General features: G+C 40.8%; 1 protein-coding gene across 6 annotated transcripts in view; it reads right to left on the reverse strand.

Moving 5' to 3' along the window:
• The window catches only part of rnf157 (ring finger protein 157), a 110,802-nt gene that overhangs the window by 50,150 nt on the left and 40,216 nt on the right, over positions 1 to 20,436 (reverse strand). For all 6 annotated transcript variants that reach the window (XM_062970629.1, XM_062970626.1, XM_062970627.1 and 3 more), the window contains exon 2: positions 18,436 to 18,554. In XM_062970629.1, coding sequence (XP_062826699.1) covers positions 18,436 to 18,554 — 119 coding nt within the window. The remainder of the gene's footprint in view (positions 1 to 18,435; positions 18,555 to 20,436) is intronic.

Genomic DNA, 20,436 nt, shown 5'->3' on the forward strand with positions numbered 1-20,436 from the left:
AACCCGAGTGGCCTGAGAAATTTGATGAAGCGAGACCATTTCTACAGGTAAGACTTCTTGGTAGACATCTTTTGGGCTGCATCAATTATAGTTCTAACCATGGGCGACAGCTGGGGAAAGGGCAAATCCTCCATGCTGTGAGACACAATGAGGGTACGTCTGGGTGATGGACCTGGCTGTTCTGAATGGAGAGAAGATCCAGTCTGCAACTCAGGCAGCTGTATTTGTTGTACCTCAGCACTGGTTCACCTTGATCCAACACACAAACTCCACCACAATGTGACACCTCAGGCAGCGTGAGCACCGGGAATCAGACACGAAGGCCAATAAACAATCTAATATCTTTATTAAGGAAATAAAGGAGGCAATAAAAAATAAGCAGAGTATATAGTCCAGCAGTAGACCTTTCAGGAAAGGTCAAATATAGTCCAGTAATATGTAAGCAGATATCCAGTATTAGAGTTCAAAGTTCTAAATCCATTAACCAAAACACACTCAAACCTGCAGGCTGTTTGAGTGGGGAATTAAGGCAAGAGCTGTCCAGAGTTCCAGGGCTCAATCCGAGGCTAGGATGCAAAGCAAGGCAAAGTTAGTCGTGGTAAAGCTGAATCACTGTCCAGGCTTGACAGGAAGGCAAGAGGCAGCCGGTCTACTCGAGAGTAGCGCGCTGCAGAACTAGAGTCGATGTGATCCCTCAACTGACACGTTGAACACCGCAAGATCTATTTGGTGCCCAGAACTTTTATGGGACTTTGCTCTCCTCCTCAGTCAGGTGTCCGAGCTCTTTCCCAAGGGAAAATGACCAAAGACAACAACTTTGCCAGATGCAGTCCTCCCTGAAAACTCTCAAGGGAACCAGCCTAATTAACGTTGGCTTTTTCTGCTAAACGAGCGCTCCTTCTCAAAATCTGTTTTTTCGCGTGCGAAGCCTCCCAAGATAATCGGCGGTCAAAACTAACATTCTCTGGAGAACCGGGCTGAGAGCCAAGGCCCTTTCTTGTGAACTGTGGGCTAGAATTGTCAACAGTGGGCACCTGGAAAGGGACGGAATCAAGCGGTAATGGCGGAAACCCCATCTCTTCCTCGGTCTGCTCCGTAATAGCGACGGGGTCATGACTCGGGGGTCTCTGAGACACTACACAGCAGGCTTGAGTCTTTTCAGTTTATTGAAGAAAGACAGCAAAACTTATTAAAAAGCAGAAAAATAAGTAAAAACCAATTGTAAGTGCAATCCTTAAACACAGTTCAATGATTTCGTAGATATTAATCCAAAATCCCAAAAATAGCACAGTAAATCCAAGGTAACATGAATATATGAGCTTTAAAAGTAATCCAAACACAGATTCTAGGCATGAGGCCAGGCTTGAACAAGGCAAGAGTTGATTCTCCAAAAAGCGAGGTTGCTCTGACTGGAATCTTTCCCAAACTACATCTTTTTTAACCTTCCTTGCAAGACATAAACACATTCCTGTGCACTCTTATTTCTCCGCATCAACTTGCAATTCTCACACTGCGATAGAGGCCTGATCTCAACTTTAATCTGGAATCCCTGTCTAACAAGCAATCATCCCTCTCACTACCATCTGAGCTCTGTTGACAATTTTGAGACTCCTGTAGAAGGTCATCCTTATCTTTGCTCAACTGATAACTTTCCACATTCCCTTCCATCTGTTTTCCCAAGCCATCCTCAGCTCCCGAATCCACCTGCTTTTCTGAGTCAACAATATTCCCTAGGACAAACTGCGGCTCCACATTTCCTGGAACAAACTGCTGTTCCCCAAATTCCCTTTCATCATAATCAGACTGAACTACAACAGTATTCCCCTTTTGATGCCTGAAGGAGCACCGTGAACCAGTGTTGGCGCGGCCACCATGGCGTGATCAGTATACAGTTCACATTGTCCATCATAACTTTTGCCACAGTCTTGGGTATCATTGGAATTGTAGGAAACGCGTATAGGAGACCTTGATTCCAAGTGAACATGAATGCGTCCCCTACGCAGCCTGGGACTGTTCCAGGGCGAAGTCTGGCACAAAACGTGTTGCACTGGGCGTTCGCTGGAGACACAAAGAGGTCTACTACCGGGTGGCCCCAACGGTGGACCAGGCGTCTGAATTCTTCCCGGTGGAGTTGCCACTCGTGGTTCGATGTTGGAGTTCTGCTGAGGGTATCGGCTCATTTTCCTCCCCCAGGAGATGGATGGCAGTGAGAAGAACATGGAGGGAATTCAGTGTTGAGGGACCTCCACCCTCAATTTCCATCGGCGGTGCTGCTTCGGGAGTAAAGGAAGGGGCTTCTGCCCCTGTCTCAGCTTGGATCTCGGGCTCCGCTTTTGCAGGGGGGCTTGGGTCAGCGTTGGCCTCTCCTGCCAAGGCGGGCTCTCAGTTTGCTGGGGACTTGAGGGCTTAGCACCAACAAGTTGCCCCTTCTTTTTAAGTTTTTTGTAACCCTCCTTTGACTTAGCAGCAAGGGAGGTTCGCTTGGAGGGTTTTGCCCTCTTAGGGGCTACCAGCATGGCTTCTGCGTCGCCTTCACGAGTGAGCGGCGGGGGAATCGACTTAAGTGAGGAGTGCTCCTCAGCCGCCTCAGACGGAGATGTTATTAGCGGTTCTGAGACTGGGCATTTAGGGGCGCAAGTCGCATCGGGGGCCAAGGCTCGCTCAAACAGCAATGCCTTAAGGTGAGACTCCCTATTCCTCCATGCTTGAGGAGTAAAGGCCAAACAGATCTTGCAGGATTGGGGTATATGGTTCTCCCCCAAGCAAAGTAGACACATGGAATGGCCATCTGAATCGGGGAGTTTGCCCCCGCAAGCCTCGCATTTCTTAAAAAATGAGGGGACACTGCTTTTACGCTTACAGCACTTGGCAACTAAGTGCAAAGGAAGATGACTACACGGAGACTTAAGCATGATGCCAAGAAACCAAAGGCAGCAAAATCAGGACAAAAGTTATTAATCTGAGAATTAGGCTCCCTCCCTGCATTTTACCAACAAACAAGTTTGCTTAGATATGATAATGGGTATTTATATATTTCATGTAAAGGTACTCTTCTAAATTTCACTATTTTGTTGAGACAGGGAGGGGGCAAAGTTTTGGGGAATTGTTGTGATTCAGTGATAGCAAAGAGTTCTCCTATTGGATTTCACAGGTGTGTGCTTGGGATTTAAAGGCCCTTCCACACAGCCATATAACCCAGAATATCAAGGCAGAAAATACCACAATACCGACTTTGAACTGGGTTATCTGAGTCCACACTGCCATATATTCCAGTTCAAAGCAGAAAATGTGGGATTTTATTCAGCTGTGTGGAAGGGGCCTTAGTTATACACACGAAGTAAGCAAACAAAATGTGTTGGGTGTGTGTGTGAGAGAGAAAAGAGAGAGAGAGAAATATGTAATACTTTGCAGCAAATTACAGTACTCTATATTCGTTCTGGGAGAGCATCTCTCTCCCTTCATGTGAAATCAGTATCTTCTACCAAAGGGAAACATATGAATACAGTGGAGTCTCTGAATGTGTTAGTACTACTAACATGTGGTGTTGGCTGCTCTGCCCTCCACCTCCTTGGAGCAAAAATGGTCACCAGGCACCACTCTTCAAATTAAATTCTCCTCCATGCCAGCTGTGACAGTAAACCTTCCCAAGCAGAACAAAATCTATTCCCGCATGCATTGTGGACACATTATGAGTGCCTTGGGAACCTTTGTCCTAGGATGCATGCAGGGACAGTAAAAAAGCAGACACATGGAATGTTTTCATTCACACTCTGAACAGATTAATATAAACTAGATCTAGCTTGAGACTTAATACAGGTGAGAAGATGGAAGCTGCTTGCAGTATATTTGCAGACTGTTATGCAGTCTTGTTTCCTCTCCCTTTCCAATTGCTCTCATAGCAGCCTCATGTACCCAGTCCAGTAAGCGGAGGGTATTTTTAGCTTGCTGATGCAGCAGTATGTTGATTTAGATCAGTATCTGGCAATGGTACAGTGATAATTCTCTGTCTGCCTGTCACAGAATGAATACAGATTTGCCTATTTAACCAGCTATGCTCCAAAGGCAAAAAGGAATTATGTCAGCTTGTTGCTGGTTACTTGTAGAAAAGTATGGCTAAAAGTGTGTGTGTGTGTGTGTGGAGGGGGTGCCCAGGAGTTTGCTTAGGTGACAAAAAAAATGAACAGGTCAGATAGCTACTATAGGCATGAGCAACCCAAGCAAAATCACTGCTGCAAAGAAGACAGGGTGATATGGAATCATGCCCTCTAATGACCTTGAGTAGTTTGTGTTGGTTAGCTAAAGCTCTGCAGAGAATGCACACTGCAGCTTTGTTTTAAGAAATCATGCCAATTTTGAGTTAAATGTTATGAGATTTTCATAAGGGCTTGGCACTATTTGGAGAAATCTGCCTTTTCACTATAGCTTCTTTCCAGTTTTGTTTCTAGTTTAAAATGGTACTTTGCCTTATTTGTAAATCCAAGACAAAGCCAATTCACATCACTTAAATGTTCTACAGAAGAGAGGCAGAAAGAAATATTTTAACAGTTCCACTTACGTAGAATGTTTTGAGGATTGATCTTAGATAACTAAGTACCACAAGTCCTCTTTAGTAAAGGTAAAGGTTTTTCCCTGACATTAAGTCTAGTTGTGTCTGACTCTGGGGGGGTGGTGCTCATTTCTATTTCTAGACCGAAGAGCCAGCATGGTCCATAGACACCGCCATGGTCATGTGGCCGGCATGACTGCATGGAGCGCCGTTACCTTCTTGCATGAGCAGTACCTATTGATTTACATAAATTTGCATGTTTTCAAATTGCTAGGTTGGCAGAAGCCGGGTCTAACAAAGGGAGCTCACCCCCTCCCCGGATTCGAATCGCCAACCTTTTAGTCAGCAAGTTCAGCAGCTCAGCAGTTTTCTTTATGTACTGCTATTTCCCCTATTCCCTGCCTTCTTACCCCATCTGCCATGTGACTAGGTTGCAAAACTAACTGGGCCTCTGGTTTTTAAAATACAGGAAGCTAAGTAATCCAGGAGGGGGGAGAGTGGGCTTTATCCTGCTTGGGCACCATGCTCTCTGATCTCAAGTGTCTTCCTGGAGCAGCTGAAAGTATTATGCACTGTGTACATTTAACACCTTGTGTTTATTTAGTAAGTTCAAGTAGGAAACTGCCAACATGAGAAACAGATTTTTGAAAGACAAAAGGGCAGAGGATCACTGGACCCTGGCAAAACTGAAGTATTGTACACAGACATTTATCACAGCATCCCACAACCTGGTGCTCCCCATGTGCATTAAATTATGTCTCCCAACCAGGATAGTTATTGACGATCCTGGGATATAGGTAATAGAAATTGTAGCCAAGAGAACAGGATTTTTTTATTGTGTCAGAATCAACGTGAGAACAAGCTTTCGCTGTGAGAGAATTGGCTGACTACAGAGACGTTTGCCAGGGGACGTCTGGATGTGTTACCATCCTGCTGGGAGGCTTCTCTCATGTCCCCGCAAGCTAGAGCGGACAGACAGGAGCTCACCCCATCTCACTGATTCAAACTACCAACCTTCAGGTCAGCAGGTCAGTTGGCACAAAGGTTTAACCCAATGTTTCACCGTGGCTCCTACAAAGATTAGAATGAGGAGAGGCTGGTCTATGGTAAATGTGCTAATATGTTGGTGTATAAAGCTTTTAATTTCCCAGCGGTGCAGCCGAATGGCATTCTATATCAGACCATTTAGAATAGATTTATGTTGGAACAATAAAAACTCATTAAACTCCTATGGTGTTTAATCACACATCCACATTTACATAATCCTAAAAAAAAATACCCATTCTCTCATCTACCCTCCCAGCCCAAGACCTTTCAAGAGACGGTACTTACTGGCTCATATATAAAAAACTAAAACAACACAATACAGTAAATTTTAAAAAGGGGGGCTCTGGACCTATAACGTGTGTTGTGTGTAGTGTACATCACGGCAGCTTGTCATAAAAAAGGAAATGCAACTTTAATGGAAAACAACCACCATCATGATATAGGAGAGTTCAGTCCTAAAGTGGACATGTATCAAATTTTTTATTATGAGGAAGATTATTTCCAAGAATTTGAGAACATTCTGTATTAAAAATGTCATTTGTGATGTAGAAAATAAAATACCCCTGATGGCGCAGTCAGTTACACCACTGAGCTGCTGAACTTGCTGACCGAAAGGTCAGCAGTTCAAATCTGGGGAGCAGGGTGAGCTGTTGGTCCCAGCTTCTGCCAACCTAGCAGTTTGAAAACACGCAAATGTGAGTAAATCAATAGGGGGAAGGTAACGCCATTCCATGCAATCATGCTGGCCACATGACCTTGGGGGTGTTTACGAACAACGCTGGCTCTTCGGCTTAGAAATGGAGATCAGCACCAGCCCCCAGAGTCAGAAACGACTAGACTTAATGTCAGGGGGAAACCTTTATCTTTACCTTTTAAACCTACCCACCTTCCAGGTTATTTCTAACACTATAGGCATATTAATCAGCAGAACACTGTTTTCAGACTGTCAAATACCAACTGAGAATTCATTAGCTGAAGAAGGACGAATAACTAGGTGTTGTCCTAAATAGTGTGGCATTGGAAATAAACATCCTCTACCTCAAGCCTTTTGGTGCCACCAAGTGGTAACAACTACTAAACCAATTTTTAAAAAGGAAAAGAGCTACAGTTATCACTGAAGCCGATACAAATATACTGTATTTGTACCAAGCCCTATAGAAATAATTTGTCTACAAATATAAGACTCAGCAGCTTTAACCTCTCCAATTTCTTTCTATGTACTGTAAATCTTCATTCCAAAAGAAGAGATTAACAATTTAGGTCACTCCCTTTGTGGGTTCTTGAGTTTCTTATCAAGGAGTGTGAAATACACTTTGCTCTGCTTAGACTGTGCCTCCCGTGCCCCTCATCCGCTTTTCCGCCCCCTCCCACCCTTTACACAGGGACCTGTTCTTGGGGCCCCTGGTGGCACAGTGCATTAAAGCGCTGAGCTGCTGAACTTGCCGACCAAAAGGTCCCAGGTTCAAATCCCGGGAGCGAAATGAGCGCCCGCTCTTAGCGTATCACTTTGAGGATAGGGTTAAGTGTACCTCTCTTCACAGGTTGGCTGAAACCAGACAAGTCATGCCTAAATAAGGATTTTGTGAGGGGTGGGAAGAAATGCGCCTGGATGATCCTGCCTGGGCAAAATGTGTAAATAAGGGGCAGGAGGGGCCTGTGCAAAACACAGCAAGAAATCCACTAAGTCAAGGACTATGTTTTTCTTCTTTTGTCCCCAGGAAACAGAAAAGCAGAGATGTTTGGCTAAAAGGATGTATTGCTTGTTTTGCACACCTGCATACTTCATCTTGGGAAAATGGGGGCGGGGGAGGGGGGTGGAACCCAGTCTAAGATGGGCTCTAATCTTTGTTCTTCTGTTTCCACTGGAAGCCACATGGCAGGGCAAAACACAGTACCAAATGCAAAGTGAATCCCACAAGGCTCTCCTGCTCTCATCTGGGCATGAAAAAGACTGAGGTGGCAGTCCCTGTGAACCTGGGCACTTGCCTGCAAAAAGGCCACCAAAGTGGCAACAGTGGCAATCTCCATGGCCCAGACAGAAGTGGGGGGAGGCGGGGGGGGGGGGGTCCAGCTCTGCTGATGTTCTACATTTTTAATGGAGGAGACATACAAACCTTATTGTATGTTTGTGGTAATCCTCATTTTCACTAGGCCAGCATTCCCTATGTAGAGTGGCAGCAGACATGGCACTAAATAATCCACAAATAACCAAATTATTGAAAGGGAAACCCATGAAAGTGAAGAGCCAATTGTATTGTGACTGATTAAGAAGTTATTTCACTCTAAGCAAGGTCCCTTTGTTTCTGGATTCCATGCCTACAGAATACTTCAGTACAGCTTTTTTCATGTCACACACAATAGTTTTCCACCACAGCCTTTTAGATTCTGGCTTTCTGTTTCTTGGTTTCTTTTGTGCTGCTTCCCTCTGAAATTATAGTATGAATTATAGTCTTCTAGGATTACTAAATACAGTAGAGCCCGCCTCATTACAGAATACTTCCCAGTCCTCTTTTGATTTCTATGGCAGGAGCAGACAAACATTAAGGCCTGCAAGATCTTTCCCCCCACTTTACTGCCACCTGGAGTCCAGTGAAAAGGGCACATCCTTAAGGCAAAGTTTCTCAAACTGTGCTCCTCCAGATGTTTTAGACTTCAGATTCCACAATTCCTAACAGCTGGTAAACTGGCTGAGATTTCTTGGAGCTGAAGTCCAAAATACCTGGAGGAGCAGAGTTTGTGAAACTCTGCCTTAAGATATTTCAAACTGAAGAATTTGCTGTATGAAAACATAGCATAAATGTGCAATCCTTCTGCACAAAAATCTACTTTGAGCTTACTCCAAGGCTCTTTTCACACAGATGAAAAAATATCTCACATTTTCTGCTTTGAATTGGGCTATATGGCAGTGTGGACTCATATAAGCCAGTTCAAAGAGGGTATTGTGGGATTCTCTGCCTTGATATTCTGGGTTATATGGCTGTGTGGAAGGGCCCCAAGTATTCTTAAATTCATTACAGCAGTATAATTTGCAGCAAGAAGTTGTTTCCTACAGAATCATGTTTTTTTTAGTTGCTAATCTAGCGCACATCACCAGAACGATAATCAGTGCTCTGAGACCCATCTTCAAACCACCCTTGTTCTATGGCATTTGTTATGCCACCAAAGTCTTTAAAAACCACCAAGGTAACAGCCAAATTACTGTATTACTCTCAATTTTGTAATTAAAAATTGATCATATATCATAAGTAAATACGTATTGACTTGATTTCTCATGTGAGCCGTTTTCTAATCTAGTGTGATCTGATTCATAGATTTGGAGGGAGTTCTCTTTGTTGGTACACAAAGAAGGAAATGAAATGTTACTTGAGATGACAAATACCCTACTTCAAGAATGCTGTAGACATTAATCCAGTCCAGATTAATACAACCCAGTAGTGTCTGTCTCTCCAGGAATTGCACTGTAAGTGTCCCTGATTAGATGGATCACGGCAGACCTTTGCAGCCTCTGACTCCAGCATGGCTGAGTGGATTCTACCCTACATTCTGCTGCATCGGCAGAACATTGGAACATGCCATTGATCTCCAATTACTGACAAAAAGAGTACAGCAGCAAGGGCATAAGCAAAGATTTATGGCAGACCCACAAAAAAGGAAAGGCTATCAAGCAACTCCTTGTTTGATTCCTGTTTGATATAGGAATAGGACTGTGATGTTATTGCTACAGATACACACTTGGATATAAGGAAAGCTTGGTAAAGTGCTCAAAGTCAATGAGGCAACCCATTGCATTTTAGTTCAGTTGAAGTTACAGGTTAGGCTTCAATGTTACGTTAATCCATTTAGGTTCTATTTCAGGCCAATAAAGCTTCAGTGACCTCTTCCACAGATATGAACTATTACCTAGTTCCTATTCAAATGAGAAATGTCTATTTTAAGAGACATCATTTTTATCAGCTGTGTCCAATCCAGTCTTTCCGGATCTTTTAGACCCAACAGTTGCAGTCAACATGGCAAGTAGTCAGTTATGGTGGAAATCATAATCCAAACCCTCTGTAGAAACACTGGTTGGGAAAGCCTGGTTTATAACAATAACCTTTAGTGTAATGGAGTAGAGCAACTTAATAGGTTTGAAACTGTTGTAGATAAATGCTAAGAAAAATGCATGAACAACAACAAAAATTAACAGTATAGTAAGGGTCACGTCTATTAGTGAAAGGCAAAACCAAATCAATTTTATAGAAGAAGGAAAGGACTTTGTATATAATTAGAGAATTTAAATATTTTACTACTTACAGTAGAGTTTCACTTATCCAACATGCGCTTATCCAACGTTCTGGATTATCCAACGCATTTTTGTAGTCAATGTTTTCAATACATCGTGATATTTTGGTGCTAAATTCGTAAATACAGCAATTACTACATAGCATTACTGCGTACTGAACTACTTTTTCTGCCAAATTTGTTGTATAACATGATGTTTTGGTGCTTAATTTGTAAAATCATAACCTAATTTGATGTTTAACAGACTTATAGACTTTTCCTTGATATCTCCTTATTATCCAACATATTCGCTTATCCAACGTTCTGCCGGCCCGTTTATGTTGGATAAGTGAGACTCTACTGTATTTAATAGAGTATATTAACCTAGTCTTCCTGTCAATCTTCCAGTCTAAGGCCAGACATTTCTCAGGCCCAGAGTTTATAGTAGTCAGAATATGAAGCCCGTGGAAGCCCAAAATAGTAATAAAAAGCAAACCTCCAGATAGTAGTTTCATTGTATATCCTCATTCTGAGAAAAGTAAAATTGCTGAGTGGCAAATCAAAGAGTAGAGGTACTGAATCAGATTAGCATTCTTAAATATTGACTTAAGTTCCCATTGATTCAATGGAGATATTCCAGTTGGAACCAACCATAAGATTTTGGCTCACACATTTTATTTTATAATAGAAACCTGAACCTTTTGATGTTGTTTTTCTATTTTTGATCTAGTGTAGTTTCAACAAATAATTTCAGTTATTTTGACTTTGGTTCCGGATAAGAAAATATATATTTAAAAGTTTTCTTTTCTGAACTTGGGTTTAGATTTGGTTTGACTCAGATCACATCTACACTGCCATTTGGTGCAGTTTGAACTGCATTATATGGTCAGTGTAGAATCATATAATACAGACTGAACTGCACTAAACTGGATTATATGAGTCTACACTGCCATATAACCCAGTTCAATGCAGTTAGTCTGCATTCTGAAATTGGATTATATGGTCATATCATCCAGTTTAATGCAGTCAAACTGCATTATATAAGTCTATACCCACCATATAAGGCAGTTCAATCTGCATTATAATGGCAGTATAGATGGAGCCTGATTGAACCAGCATAGTGTTGCTTTTCAAGTTTGCGAATGGCTGTCCCAACCTCTTGTTGCCTGAACCAAAACTGCAAATAGTTGCCAGTGCTGACACCCAAAATACAAAACGTTAAAGACACAACAATAAAAAATAGTAAAGGCACAAAATTTTAAAAAAACAACAACAGATGACTAATACATTTCTGCTATTTCATGTCACCCAAAAAGAGCTGGCCCACTGTGCCTCATGGTGCCCTGGATATAATATTATGCTCCTGCTAAACATATTTGAATTTATTTTTATTGTATATACATGAATATTGTCTAGGAATATCAATGGGATCCATGACGGTCCTTGCTTATCAAAAAGGTAGAGAGTACTTGAGTAAGTCTCAAACCTCCCTTGAGGGCCAGTATTTAAAAGCCTTTGAACTAGATCTAGAGAAAAAAGAATTAGCACTTATCTTCTCCAGGTCAGTAAATAAATGGGATTAGCCCATCTCCCATGGGGAACTGGAATATGGATAAAGATAGGTTTCCTCCTCTGGGAAAAGACCCAGGCTAAGCACTCTCTTACTCACCAAATGTCACATAAGGATAAGATTAAGCTGTATTACAGATAGGTAAGAGAAATATAGTGCAGAATAGCTTTAAAAAACCTTCATATGCCTCTTTGTGGTCAGATTAGAAACAGTCTGGAACCTTGTAACCCAATTGTTTAAGAACTGAAGCTAGATAAGCAAACTAGATTTGTTCTCTTTTAGTTGGTTCCAACTACAAATAAAGTTTGATTGTATTAGAGTGCTAAAGGTATCACATTTTTTACTTTGTTAGAACTATAGTTTCCGTTGGATAAAGCTTCCTGTTAAAAAAAGAATTTGCACGAACTGAATACCAAAAATGGACATGCTTACTTGTTAATTATTGAAATCCATTTCTTCAATTAACTCAAATATTTAATTTACATGAACATGAGGATGAATAAAATGGACTGCTATTTTAGTGTATTCTGGAGATATTATTGGCAGAATCAGGCTTTCAGTACAAAACAGCGTGTGCTAATTATGGTTAACAATCAATTAGTATGCTTCTCAGAAGATACGGATCACGAAATGGAAAACCTTAAGGTATATAGAAAACTGGGTAGGTTTTTGTGAGGATTTAATACTAAGGTTACCACAGATGTATGTGTGTGAAGAAAGAAAGAATCCATATGCAGGTGCATTGCATGTGTCAAAAAAAGCAAATGTTTTTTTCTGCTACAATCAGTGTGGTATAACAGGGAAGGTTACAGTATACCATTTGGCACTCTTTACAACCCTTGCTGTAGGTGCCGAGTTTTCCTGCATTTTCCTGCATATTAAGGCTGTTCTGCTGGAACTCTGCCGAAAAGAGTAAAGTATTTTCTTTTACACAAACCTACTGCGACCCTGGTGTTATTTTGTGTTCAAGGGGACTGCAACTGGAAAGCACAGGACTTTAAGTTTAGTGCTGTGAGGGACAAATTGTTTTTCTGGTAGTAAACGCAATAAACCTAGCTTAAATTCAGCTACTTTGAGGGGCCACCACAAAATTGTCAATTTTGAATCAAAGCTGTTTGCAAACTACTTATATACTCGAGTATAAGCCTAGTTTTTCAGCCCTTTTTTAGGACTGAAAAAACCTCTCCTCGGCTTATACTCGGGTGAGGGTCCTGGTGGGCTTATATTCAGGTCGGCTATGATATATTTATTATTTTTCTCTATTATTGGTATTGTTACATTTATTATTTTACTCTATTAATTATTATTATTACATTTATTATTTTACTCTATTGTTGTTACTTTTACATTTATTTTACTCTATTTTTTATTATTAATAATACATTATTTTACTCTTTATTATTACCTTTATTATTTTACTTCATTTATTATTATTATTACATTTATTATTTCACTCTATTATTATTAAAAGGATACATAAGCACATTTACATTGAAGAAGATGAAAATAATGATTTGAACAGAGTTGAGCAGTCATATCTTAAATTACAGTTTGATGTAAAGATTCAAAGACATTTAAACTACTGATGCCTCAATTAATGTAATCTTATTGGTATCTCAGCTTATACTGGAGTCAATGTTTGCCCAGTTTTTGTGTGGTAAAATTAGGTACCTTGGCTTATATTCGGGTTGGCTTATACTCGAGTATATACAGTATTCATTATGCTTAATGGGGTATTAACAAAAAAAATCCTTTATTTTCATTTATTTAAAAGCAATAGAAAATAATTTGATACAGGTAGAATTCCTATCCTATTTACTAGGATAGGTTTACTAGGATAAAAGACACTGATGGAGCAGATGGTAAAAATGTTTCCATAAAAAAAATTAATTATTACCAGAGAAGATGTAGAGTGAAAATACATTTGAAAAAGATACAGTAGAATATATACAAACTTCAATAATGGTATGTAAAATGTATTTAAATCTTTCAAATTCATGCTCTCTTCTTCACATTGTGTTTATGTTAAACATATTGTGCTTATGTTAAAAAGTACCAAAAAAACTATAATGGAAGATGTTAAATACAGGACCTCTGGCACAAATTATAAACAGTTAAAAGACAACTTATAATAATAATAATAATAATAATAATAATCATCATCATCATCATCATCATCATCATCATCATCATCATCATCATCTTTATTTCTATCCTGCCCCATCTTCCCGAAAGAAATTGGGGCGGCTCACAATATGAGTAAACACAAGAACCAATATATACAAAATAAATGATAAGTATAGTAAAAAGTAAAGGTTTTCCCCTGAGTAAGTCTAGTTGTGTCCGACTCTGGGGGTTGGTGCTCATCTCCATTTCTAAGCCGAAGAGCCGGCGTTGTGCGTAGACACCTCCAAGTTCATGTGGCCAGCATGACTGCATGGAGCTCTGTTCCCCTCCCGCCAGAGCAGTACCTATTGATCCACTCACATTTGCATGTTTTCGAACTTGTAGGTTGGCAGAAGCGGGAGCTCACCCCGCTCCCTGGATTCAAACTGCTAACCTTTCAGTCAGCAAGTTCAGCAGCTCAGCAGTTTAACCTGCTACACCACTGGAGGCTCCCAAGTATATCATCTCAATAAGGAGAACAAAGTCAACTTCTATAAAAAATACCTTTGAAGGAAGGGAATATAGCGTATCATACCTGTGAAAAAGAAAATTGGTCATATACACACACACACACACACACACAAACACACACACACACACACACACACATTTTTAATGGACTCTGTTTATGGAATCAACACGAGCACTTAATTTTGTCTGATTATTTGTACATAAAGTACTTGAGTGATGTAAGAAGTTGTTTGTTTTTGACATTCTAAAAGCAGGCATGGTGCTTTATGTCCATGAGTTTATTCTGCCTGTTCTAAGGCTTTCTGTGCAACACAGCAGATCTGAAGGAGCCCTGCCTTCACTCCCTCCTCAGGGAACAAGGCTTGAGGGCCTGAATCACCTTTGATAACACAGGAGGCCATGTCCGTTGATAAGATTTAGCCGTAAACAGCTGAATCTCCAGGCTCAAAAGCTTAGGAGACTGGGGGGACAAACAGTAAGGGAGGAGCTGTTTCCTTCATGACCTGCTATGGAAAACAACACGTTGCATTACATGGTCTTTAGTTTTGCTCACCTAGGCACGTATTCATTTGTGTGTGTGTGTGTGGGGTGGGTGGGGTTGCTCTTTTCAAAAATGTTCTGTTCAATGGGTTGTTGTGAGTTTTCCAGGGTGCATGGCCATGTTCCAGAAGCATTCTCTCCTGACTTTTCACCCACATCTATGGCAGGCATCCTCAGAGGTTGTGAGGTATATTGTAAACTAAGCCAGGGAAGTTTATATATCTGTGGAAGGTCCAGGGTGGGGGAAAGGACTCTTGTCTGTTGGAGGCCAGTGTGAATGTTGTAATTAATTACCTTGATTAGCATTAATGGTCCTGCCATTCTGTTCAATGTCAACAATGATCATAACTAATTTATTCACACCATGAAGCATTTCCCTGAGTGGACTAAAAAGGCTGCCAGTACAACATGCAACTGTCTCACTGTCCAACGTTGGCTACTCAGAGCTCAAGAAAAGCATTGCCAAACCCTGCCCTGGGCTCTGATGAGATGAATCACTACAGTGTGCACCGCAGAGCAGGCCATTTCTTCACAGGTGAGTAAACACATTTGAGGCCAAATGCCCTGCTAGGAGGATATGCCAGGTTATTGAATAAATCAGAAGCATTCAGAGCACAAAACGAGGACGTGGTGCCTGACAGAGGACCAGCACTCAGCATCTCCCTGCCTCTTTGATCTGTAAAGCAAAAGCGGTGCCCTCTTGGCTGAGAAGCAGCACGTGGACATTGCCGCTGGTGGCATTTCTCGGATAGAAAAAAGAAGCCCTCTGTATTCTACAGAGTCAGGACAGGCCCACATCATGAAAGGGGAAAAAGAAGAAGCAAGAGGCAAACATGAATAAAAAGACACACAGCATGTTCAGGGAACAGCAGAACAAAGGAGTACTATATATTGCAGAAGAAGGGACTGGCAGAACCACCGCTGAGTGTTCCTTGCTAAAGAAAACCCTATGAAACTCATGGAGTGACCATAAATCGGCAGGCAACTTGAAGATGCATACACATGTTATTTGCCAGCTGCATTTCCCGATACGATTCATGAAACCAGACATTTCTTCTAGTGTAAGGATACCAGAAAACTCTGTTGCCCCACCAATTTTAGGAGTACTTCAGTTTTAAAGTACAAAATTGCCAAAGGTATGACAGACTCAGTTTAGTCTCGGGTTTGATTTGCTCTTCCTGTACAGCTATCACATCTATACACAGGGCATGAGTGATTCTGACTTTGGCATTTAATAATAAAACTTTACACATGAGAGCCCCCAGTGGAGCAATGGGTTAAACCCTTGTGCCGGCAGGACTGCTGACCAACAAGTTGGCGGTTTGAATCTGGGGAGGGCGGGTGAGCTCCCTCTGTCAGCTCCAGCTCCCCATGAGGGGACATGAGAGAAGCCTCTCATAGGTTGGTAAAACATCAAATATCCTGGCATCCCCTGGGCAATATCCTTGCAGACAGCCAATTCTCTCACACCAGAAGCGACTTGCAGTTTCTTAAGTCACTCCTGATATTAAAAAAACACATGAGAATCTTATTTAGATCTTTCATAGTTGCTCTTCTAAATCTTAGCCTTCTGAATTCATGACTACGCACTCTACTTATGACTGAGTCAAGATGACGCAAATCTTTTAAACTATTTTGGTGTCTTTATCATCCAAGTTACGTGAATAATCTCTGGTCACTATTTTTGTTTGCATAGTCAAGTATTTAGCCATCATTGCAAGTTATTATCACATTAGACTGTAAACCTTCATGATATTATCTCTCACATTAGAAACAATGTACACAAATCAAGTTCCTATTTCAATAGCACTCTGTATCTAAATAGCCTTTGAACCTGTCATTCCAGGATGTCCTAACACTCTGTAAAATAGATGCTCGTTATTAAACATTTCACTTTAAAATAATTTTTACTCTCTCTGTATGGTATCTGATGGCTTCCTCCACCCACTCACCCAGCCAATCAACGTTGACCATAATGAGAAACATGAGAGTTGTAAACTGCCCCAAGCATGTCATTCTATTGTTACATCTTCCTCCGTCAACCACCATAGTACTGATTTTTATAAAAAAACACCCTTGATCATACAATTGCATTGCAAAAACCTTCTGCTCTCTTCCTCATATAGAGCACTTAAGGACATGATAGGAACTCACATCCCACCTCTCCATCATTCTGCATAAAGGCCATTGCTCTGAACATGTCAAGAAAGAATGGAAGGGAAAAGGCACTCTGTCCATAATTAACATCTTGCACATCCTGAAGGTCTGACATTTAACGCTTTGCTGAGCTAACAGGCAACAAAGCAAGCTCCAGTTTAAGAGATGGGATCACGGACATTTCCGTCCTGCCGGCTCTTTAGATAAACAAATCCAGACACGTAGATCTAACAGAGGAATAAAGGGAGGTGGTGGACAAGAAGGAGCAAACACTTGTCCAGAATGCTTTGCATCAAAATGTCAGTCGTCTTCTATAAATGATGGAAGGAAGGCTAAAAATTATCTACGGAGAACACAAGGGTATATACTGTAGATTGCAGGAACCGACAGAGGCAAACTATTTGGCACCTGAGCAGATTGAGAGTACAGTATGTTCTTTCTCCTTGGATTTTTTTAAATCAAGCTGCATTGTGAGACTTACACAATGACACTTTGAGTGAGGGTATAAAAATATTTTTTTCAGGGAACTTCGAAAATTCAAGACAGAGGCTGGCATGTTTCCCAAGGGTCCTCTGCGAGTGGCAACGGTATATGCTATCCTTTGATCCATGAATCCACAGCAGTGAAAAGAACCTCTCTAGCCAACTTTTGCTAAGAAAAATATGGCCATCATAAGTAGGGTCACCATAAATTTTTAAAAATGAGTCTAAGGCATGCCAACACAACAAGAAATGAAGCAACAAACCTTGCATAGGTAAACAAAAATATTTTAACCTTCTATACCTAGCACTAAAAGTCTTTGTTTCTCCAGCCCTTGCTTTCTTCCCAATATTGATACTGCTAAAAGATTTCCAGAGGATGAGGAGGAAAAGGGAGTCTAGATAGACATAAAAAGACTCCGTAAAAAGAGCTTCTTGGCCTGTATTTAAATGTATGTGCACTCTTCTTCTACATCAGAGACATATGCATCTCTCTATTTTTGGGTAGGGGAGAATTATTGGTGTGGGAGATGTACAGGAAGAATAGGATAGTCAAATTTGTATGTATATATTGTCTTGCGCATATCATTCTGACTATCCTATTTTACTACTACAATCCTCTCCGTGGCAACTGCGGTTCATCTTGGACCAAAGAAGTATTATAAAGGATAATTGTAGTCAAGAGATACTTCAACCAACTAACAAGCTTTATCCTCTCTCCTGTACTTCTAATACCACCCTCTTTGCTCTCCTCCCAAATATATAAGGGATTCAGTAAGTTATCACAAATCACACTTTTGGGTCAGTCATTCCCGCCTGCACTACCCATGACACCAGCTGGGCAGAAACCACAGAGTCGTTGTGCAACTTCTTTGTCCAAGAGAACAATGCTGAGTCTCAGCTAGGTTTAAGAGGTTGAAGAGCTAGAAAGACGTTTAAAATCCCTATTCTGTCACTGTGTTCTTTAACTGGATTCAAAAAGAATAATGATGCTGGGTGGAAGGGGGAATCTGCCATCAAACTAAATTTGAGATACATCTAAGGATGTAGATATTAATTGGGGAATGCATGCAAAAGAAAAGAACATGTGAAACAAAAAATAAAACTAAGCTTGTAAAAATAAACGACATGCCTCACTTCTGTCTTGTTTACCCCTGTTTACACAGCTATTATCTAATTATGTTCATCTTCACTCTTACCGCTACAGGTCTGTTCCCAAGGAAATTCAGATCACTGTTCTCTCCAAAGAGGTAACCCTCAGGATGTGTAGAATCAAACTTCTCACCTCCCATGATGAAGTGACTGGCAAAGTAGCTTCCTGAAAAAGAAAGGAAAGTACAGGCGCAGTCAGAAGAACTAGGAGTCACACATGTACTATGGATATGGGAGTGAAAATGGAGAAACTTACAAAGCAGCATACAGTGCTATCTATGTAAGGTGTATATGAAACATAAATTAATTTAGTGTTTCGGCTTGGGTCTCCTTGCCAAGGTATCTCATTAGATAGGCACAAATGCTCCAAAATCTTTAAAAAAACAAAATCTGAAAAACAAAACACTTCAGGTCCCAAGTATTTCAAACAAGGGATACTTAACCTGTATCAAAGTGTTATTATTGTGCAGTCTGGATATACTTAAGGAAGTGTTGTCGAAGGCTTTCATGGCCGGGATCACAGGGTTGTTGTATGTTGTTATATGTTCTTCTCACACCCTGGACTTTCCACAGATATATATTAACCTTCTTTGCTTAGTTTCTCCATACCTCACAACCTCTGAGGATGCCTGCCATAGATGTGGGTGAAACGTCAGGAGAGAATACTTCTGGAACATGGCCATACAGCCCGGAAAACATACAACAATCCTACTCAGGGAAGGTAAGGATAATGAAAATATTTCACTTCACAGTCTCTCCTTTAAATTTGCTGTCGCACACATTACATAAATTATCTTTATGTGATCCTCACAATCCTTTTCTGAACAAAATACCACAAATTCACTCAATGATTCAATATGTGTAGTTGAATCAGGTTCAGAATGTAATTTGTGTCTCCTAGGAATGCAAAGCTGAAATAAGAAATCCAGCAAACATTTCACTTGCTGCTATCTTGTTGCAGCATGATACACCTAAAAATTACATAAATTATCTTTATGTAGTCATCACAAGAGACCCGTAAAATGGATTGGTCATACCATCCTCATAACAGTCCCCATCCATAATCTCAGAAATATCAACAAAGAAGGAGAGAATGTGAGTTCCTCTGATTTATGAAATATTTGAACTAGATTTTCTGAGCTCATTCTCTTAGACAATATGTTAATTCCCCCCAAATGCAGAACCTGAATCATTGCTTACCACATAACTATTATTCCAAATCAATTTATCACTCCTAACTCTCACGGACATCATAGGCAATTGATCTGGGAGAATATTCTTGTGTATATCCTTCTTCCCTACTTGTAAATCATCTTTGCTTTTAAAAAGGAAGAAATACTGTAAAGAAAGGAATCAGTCCAAAGACAGCCACCCACAGAGCGACCACAAAACTTGTAGACATGATACATGACTGGTCCTTTGAGCTGTCTGAAAAAACAGATGCTTTCCCCTGGTAGGGTTTAGCCTTGCTGCTCGGGTTAACTGCAAATACTCCAAAGGGAAATTCCCGGCTGGTACTTCCAAGACAGACAGAAAGACCTGTGTTAAATTTATTTGAAAAGAACACTCACAGTCATTTATTTCTCTTGAGAAGGAAATAAAAACCTTCTCACTTCAGCCTGCCCAGGAAATGTCTGCCTATTTTTATGGCTTCCACAAAGGGCTCGGATCATACCTTTGGGCTCTGTGTGTACACACAGAAAGCAGCCCTTGGGGCAAACATGGTGACTTCAGATAAATATTTATCCTCGGATATGCCTAACTGTTGACTTTTATCTCCTGCTGCATTTGTCTGATCTGAAGCTTCCTTCAGGCTCTCTACACATTTCAGTACAATGACTTGTGACAAACAGAAGACTGAACAATCTTTTGGGATTCCAAACCAGCTGCTTCACCACTGAACCGTTCACGGCTACAACAATCCTAGGGGACTGATCAAGATACCAGACATTCACTCAGTGATTCACACACAGGACTGTTCATTTTCTTTAATTCACTATGTGTGGCATAATTCTGTTGAAAATGTTGTTTCGACCTTTTAAGAATCA

Source organism: Anolis carolinensis, chromosome 2 (assembly GCF_035594765.1).
Source record: "Anolis carolinensis isolate JA03-04 chromosome 2, rAnoCar3.1.pri, whole genome shotgun sequence".
Classification (NCBI taxonomy): Eukaryota; Metazoa; Chordata; class Lepidosauria; order Squamata; family Dactyloidae; genus Anolis; species Anolis carolinensis.